Raw genomic sequence first — 6,853 nt, 5'->3', positions numbered from 1 at the left:
GGTATTGACGATTTTTTTTCGGCTCACCCCCTAAATCGACTTCAAGTAATTCAAAAGCAATTGCCTAATTTTTTCAGATTTTTACCTCAACACTAAGCCATCTTGCCAACAGGATGGATTTTCTCAATTAAAATACACTTATTTCGGACACATTGTCAATATATGTTATTTTAGTAAGAGTAATAATATTTGCAAAGAAACCCATGGCTACGAGGTTTTAGTGGGCATCAGTGTTGCTATCTGACAAAAAATTCACACCATCATACACTGCAATCTCGAGGAATTTCAGCAGCAATTCGTATAAATTGCCTGGTATGATGATGTAAATTTTTTATCAAATAGTAACACTAATGCCTACTAAAACCTCGTAGTAATGGATATTTTTGAACATCAGTACACCTACAATAAAATATATACTGAGAATGTATCTGAAATACGTGTATTTTCAATGGGGAAATCCATCCTGTTAGCGGAACGAGTTAGAGTTGAGGTAAAAATCTGAAAAAATTAGGCAATTGTTTATGAATTATTTGAAGTTGTTTTGGGGAATGAGCTGGAAAAAATAAGTCAACACCCTGAAAAAGGACCACCCTAATATATACCAATTCGCTTGTAAGTCTAATGTTGTCTTTATTAATCGAAGATGATATGTGCTTGCAACAAATAAGTAAATCAGATAAAGTACGCGTTCACATATGATCCAGCATCAAAACATTTTAGATATCACCTAGCGGATTTTCGGATAGTTTTTTGGATAATCGTTGTAGAACCTTCTTAAAAAAGAAATATCTTGCAGTTCGAAGGACGCAGAATGTTTATCCTTACGAGTGATTCTCAATTAGAGATAATTACTTTAGAATGACAACAATTAAAATCTTTACTTATGTCTGATCTCACGTGCATTTAATATACTCAAACAGTCTCTGTTAAAAATTTTCGCTAGAATCAGGAAATATCCGAATAATGTAATAATGTCCGTTGATTATAATAATGGTTTATGACTGATATTAATGTTATAAAGGACTTATTGTCGGAGCAGCGTCAGCACATGACTGTATCTTCAAAACGATTTATCATTGTGATCAAGTGCTACATGTCGAGTGATAAGTGTAATCTACTATTCTTAAAAATCTACAAAAATGGGTCTTTCGTTAACAGACAGTTGAACTTTTGATTTTTGACGCCAAGTCAGAGTTACACTGTCTTTCGGCTAACCATGAGTCTATTTCATCATCAAATAGTCTTCTGTCTCGTGTTTGGGCTTATTAGTGTGATATTTACTAACGGTTAGTAACATCATCAGTCGATAAAATGATTCTGAAATAATTCTGAATGAACGGAGGTGTTAGTGAAAATTTGAAATTAATACAGAATATCGGCCCTGGCTGAATTGTTCTGTCAATATTAATTCTGTATGGTCATTCACAGCTGTCGACGACCATTTCCGCGTCTTGATTTTACGTTCACTGCAACATTTGCTTAAGTTTTTAAGTAAAATTCATTATTCAAAATGAACAGGTGCGTCGATTAATTTTGATGTCGGGCTGGAATCGCGCATCGTTGGAGGGGCACAGGCTGAAGAAGGTGCAATTCCCTACCAAGTGTCATTGAGATTGAATGGCTGGCCCTTTTGTGGAGGGTCCATAATCACTGTCTTCCATATTGTCACTGCGGCGCATTGTGTCCCGGGTATAAATATCAGTCAACTGACAGTCATTACGGGCACCAACAGTTTGGAAAGTGGTGGCGAGACCCATGGTGTCGTTGAAGTAACATCTCACGAGAGTTACGTCGGTTCGTCAGACTATTGGAAATACGATATCGCAATTTTGACGGTAAGAAAACTATCATCTAATGGGATAAAACGAACACACGTCGGCTAGATGCCTTGGCATTCCGACACTCATGTATCTTCAAGCTGGTGTATCTAACGAAAGCTAATAATTTGATCGATCAGACTTTGAATTAAAGGCTCAGGGCACTGTGACGTAGATGTTCGATTTAATACCTCATCAATCAAAAATCTGATTAATCAAGCTTAAAGCAGGCTAAATGGCCGATTGCGCATGCGCACAACAATTCAACTCCATTGTGTCTTCCGTATCAAGTTGCGAGTTGAAATTATGCTGTCATGTTGACTCATAGCGGTCATCAGATATCAGCCAGTGAGCAACAGAAGTGTCCCAAGCCTTACCAAATCACTGAGGCAACTGTTCGAGGTCTGCTTAACCTAGAAAAATCCACATTACCTACGTGCCATTCGGAAGACGCGTTTGAAAGCTGAAGCTTCAGGGAGCCAGCCTGCATGAAAGTCCGAAAGCTCGGGAATCGATATGCTAAATTTAACCGATTCCTTTTAGTATGAGCGAAGGTGTAAATCATTCCCACGTTGTTTGTTGCAGCTAGCTGCGGAACTGACGGTGACGTCTCTTCAATCACCGATTCCTATAGCTACGGTTGATCCTCCCGATGGTGCTGAGCTACTGGTCAGTGGATGGGGCAGGTTATTTTCTGAGAGCAATGCTGTGCCCACAAAGCTTCAGTATCTATGGGTGGTGGCAATCAATAACACGGAATGCAGGGAGACGCTCAGAGAAGAAGTGGACGACGTGCATCTGTGTGCTTTGAGAGGTGTTGGATCTGCGGTTTGCAGCGTGAGTATGACGTCGAGTGGTTCGTGACCATATGATGCAAAAGTAGTCCTAAGCTGCTTATAACAGAGAGACTTTTACCTTGCAGGGTGACAGCGGTGGTCCTCTAGTGTATAACGGTACGCTAGTCGGCGTCGTTTCCTGGGGTCGGTCGCCATGTGCTTCCGGAGTTCCTGATGCCTATGTCAGAATGTCTTTGATGCTCGACTTTATTGAAAGAGTAATCGGAACCGCTGTTTCCAAGTAATGGTGCGAACGGGCGATCTCAGGGAAATGAATAACTGTTGTGATTTGACAATTTAACTTTACTAACTAGTATAAACTTGGTTCCATCAAATTCCTGCAGGTGGCAGGTTCTACTTCTAGCAAGTTCGTCCTAGTCGCTTCCGTTTGATGTATAGAGTTAGTCGGTTCTCCTTCGCAGTACTGAATAATAAAGTAAGAACTTGTTTTTATTGAGCAAACAATCGTAGTTTATTTCGCAACACTCATGCACTCGACTAAATCGACAATTACTTTTATTGTTTTCATTTTTAAAAGTCACCATCTAATCAAATCTACGTCTCTAAAGGATGAATGTACGCGGTCAATACTGAGAGTGAATATTTGTAACAGGAGATTATAATATAAAAACGTATGGAGTTTTCTGCAATAATTTGTTAAGGCAAATAAGTAATCTTAGCCAACTGTCTTTTCGAGCTTTTCAATCAATCATCGAAGCCAGAACTGGAGAATTTTGTTTAAATTTTATTTCGCATTTGAAGTTACGAGTTCAAAACTTGTGCTCATCTCATTTTTGGTTTGAATTGATATCATTTTTGCGCAATACAACTTATTTGCCGCACATAGTCGATGTTCGTGATTATGAGAAGCAGTTCTCTTTGTACTCGAGAAGTTTGTAATTGTACAAATTTATAAAGTCGATGACCTTACGAAAATGGTTGTCTAATCGTTAGTAATTGACAATTGGATTCTTGATTATTCATAAGGCTGACAAAAGCATGGAGAAACAGTTTGTCAGTCAGCCTTTTCTCACTCATCTTTTATAACAAAACTCGAGAGTTATGAATATCGAATGACATAATTGATGTGCTGTGTGATGTATTGTTCAGAGGTGTATTATAAACGCGTAAACAGCGTGTTTCGCAGCGCTTACGTCTAATTGTAAGCAGTAGACGCGTATGAAGTATACAGCCTTTCCAAAATATGCCCTAAATCTTGTGCTTTCTTCTCAAATACCGCAAAATGGCTTTCTTGACACACATACATATAAGTATAAGGCCGCCAGCAAATAAAGAGACGCCTACAGTGGTTGTAACATATTCCTTACTGTTCCTGCCTATGGTCATAATCATACAAACCATTCAGAAGTTGCAGTAATTTTCATTCTCGTCTACATAGGTACATAAATGCAGATTTGCGGATACACTTCAATGACGTTTGTTATCGCAACGTCAGATCAACCGAGAATTTATAGCTATTAAAAAATGAATGACTCCTCAATTCCGCGTAGAAATAGTACACTGCAATTTATACTATGGCGAAAAATCGAGTAGAATTTGCAGCAGCTGCAGGAAACTTGCTGTTTTTGGAAAATAAATGCATTGACGTGGATTATAAATTATTGCTGCTAATTCCACATATATTATATACATGATAATACCTTATGCAAATGATACGGGACTAATGAGCCCAATTGTCCCATTGTACCGACGTACACGTTTCAGTTTTGCCAAACACGGCGAGGCCATTGGTAAGCGTCGAGTGACGTCATCTCCCACCTACTCAAATCTGCGGTTTCGTATTACTTTGCCGTCTTGTTTACCCGAAGCTTGCTGCGGATGCTGCCTTTCTAGCTTCAGCTCTAATTTACAATTCATCTCATTCGCGTATAAGTGCATCATGCGTGACACACTTAATGCAGCCAATCAGTTCGCGAATAAGACTAATCGAAGGTCTCAATAGTGTATTATAAACCATACATACATTATATAATGTGATGTATGTTATGCACTGCGTCATTTCTACGTGTTGGCAGTTTGTTCTGCATCGTTCGTATGATATATTTTAATTTAGGCATGCACCTAATACTCGCACCGGATGGTGCACTGCAGTTGATCCGTGACACCGAAACAAATTTCTGGTTGTCGTAACTACGAAGTTCTGAACCATTTTCACTTTTCGTCATAACCAAAGAATATCCTTCACCTAATAACTAACTATAACAGAGTCAAATTACCCTTGGTCCACACGAATTAATTCTATTTCATCGGCAGATAATTCAGTCAACTGCTGTTTATATTTTACATAGTATGTAGGCCTTAGTCTTCCAAGTTATAAGACTATTTTGAAAATTGAAAACTATGCGTAATCAATATTAAGTACATTTCATAAGGTACTAATAGCAGAGTGAAATTTTAATTCATTAATAAATATATTAAAACACGAGCCGTCTTTTGGTTTAAAATTCATTCATTCATTCCATGTGTGTATTGTTAAAACTGGTGTATATTGTTAAAATTATAAATAATTGTAAATAATTGTCTTTCGTCGAGGCACTATATTCTTGGATTTCACTTTGTTGTTTCTTCGTTTTACATTGCCTCTCTTTAAATTTGGCTTGACTTTTGGAGTGTATAATAATTAATTTGAATCGTTGGTCCTCGTGGTTTAAATTTACTTTATTATTATTAGTTCGTCGATTTTCGATCTGTTAAGTCTCGATTTCGGAGAGGGGAACCTCCGCACCTCCTTCCTCCTAGAGAGACGTAGACCAAGCAACTCCTTCAAATTTAAATTTGTGACTCGGTGCCCCACTCCCTGGGTCTAACCTCATCCGCTCGTGTCGTGTTCATTGCGCGGTTATATTTGAATCATTACAAAGTGAACAATATTTATTCGTTCAATTTAATTGTTCATACAATATACTGATTTACGATAATAATATCCTGTAATTGACGCAGTGCCGCATATAGCTATCGGCGTGTCAGATATATTAGTTTTATAACTCTTCAAACAAAATTAAAACAAAGAAAAACAAACGAAAATTGAACTAAAAAGTTGAAAATCTTAAATGTGTAATGTTATTAGTATTAATGTCTGTACTATCACTATTCCTATCGTGATTAGCATTGCCACACGAAAGAAAAAAGAAAAAGGAAAGAGAACAGAAAAAAATCACCAAGACCACCATCGTTGCTACAAACAATAAGGCATAATTACATAATTATAGATATTTCTTAAATATGTTTTATATAACTTTTTAAACATCAGTATGATCATCATCAGCATCATTATTATTGACATTATTATTATTATTATTATTAGTGATGTTGTTCATGTTATCAGTAATGTAATTGTTATTGTTATTATGTGGAAATATTATAAGTATACTGAAGCATCGCATTTTATACTTGTTTTAGCATTTGTTATAGAACGCATCGGCCACTATGTATTTTGAGTTGATATAAAAATACGTTGAATGAAAGTGTTACATCTGTGTTCAATTTTCTCACACGTCAATCAAGTATGAGGTTATTGTTGAAATTGTGTTTGATTACTCGGTTACTCAGATTTAAGAGAACATCGCATTATTTTGTCATTTGAATTACCAATCATAAATTTCGTTGAGCATATTCTGTTTGATATTGAAATTAGCTGATAAAACATGTAAAAATTCAGGTACTAAATCACACAACGAATGATGTGTTAAACAGTAAGAAAAGAATTCGATCATAACTTCGTACTATTAACCATATAAATTCCTAAGTGGTTTTTCGTAACATTTATCACATAGGCATTTCCAATAGGGTAAGATGCGACCCGCATCTCGACTGTTGCAGAAGTGATTAAATTTCTTCACGTCTTAAGGTAGATTGGATCAATTGGATGCCTTGCGTCCTGGTTTACGTCATGGTTACACCTTTAGACCGAGATACTGGACGCTTTGTATATCATTCGGTATTACGCCACCACCGTGTCAAGTGCTCCAGATTATCGGACCGGTTATGTTTTGTCCCAAAAATTTATACTGGGAGCTTATATTCGGAACTAGTGGTCCACTTACGTGAACATGCACCAACGTTATCAAGCATATGTGATACGATAGGAAACAATGTGAAATAGTAAATACTAAAATGTGAGTTGACTTTATATCGTCAAGAAGATAAGGCTGTGGCCGTGTCCTACATGCGTCGTCTATC

General features: G+C 37.0%; 1 protein-coding gene across 1 annotated transcript; it reads left to right on the top strand.

Moving 5' to 3' along the window:
• The first annotated feature begins 1,092 nt into the window (after positions 1-1,092).
• On the top strand, positions 1,093-3,973 carry LOC124301299 (trypsin delta-like). Its single transcript, XM_046756189.1, has 4 exons — positions 1,093-1,286; positions 1,519-1,835; positions 2,403-2,654; positions 2,740-3,973. Exons 1-4 carry the CDS (start codon positions 1,217-1,219, stop codon positions 2,896-2,898), a joined length of 798 nt encoding a protein of 265 aa, XP_046612145.1. The 5' UTR covers positions 1,093-1,216; the 3' UTR covers positions 2,899-3,973.
• Positions 3,974-6,853: the final 2,880 nt, after the last annotated feature.

Source organism: Neodiprion virginianus, chromosome 3 (assembly GCF_021901495.1).
Source record: "Neodiprion virginianus isolate iyNeoVirg1 chromosome 3, iyNeoVirg1.1, whole genome shotgun sequence".
In the NCBI taxonomy this organism is placed as follows: domain Eukaryota; kingdom Metazoa; phylum Arthropoda; class Insecta; order Hymenoptera; family Diprionidae; genus Neodiprion; species Neodiprion virginianus.
Note: the sequence above shows the minus strand (reverse complement) of the source record. Positions and strands in the feature narration are given on the sequence as shown.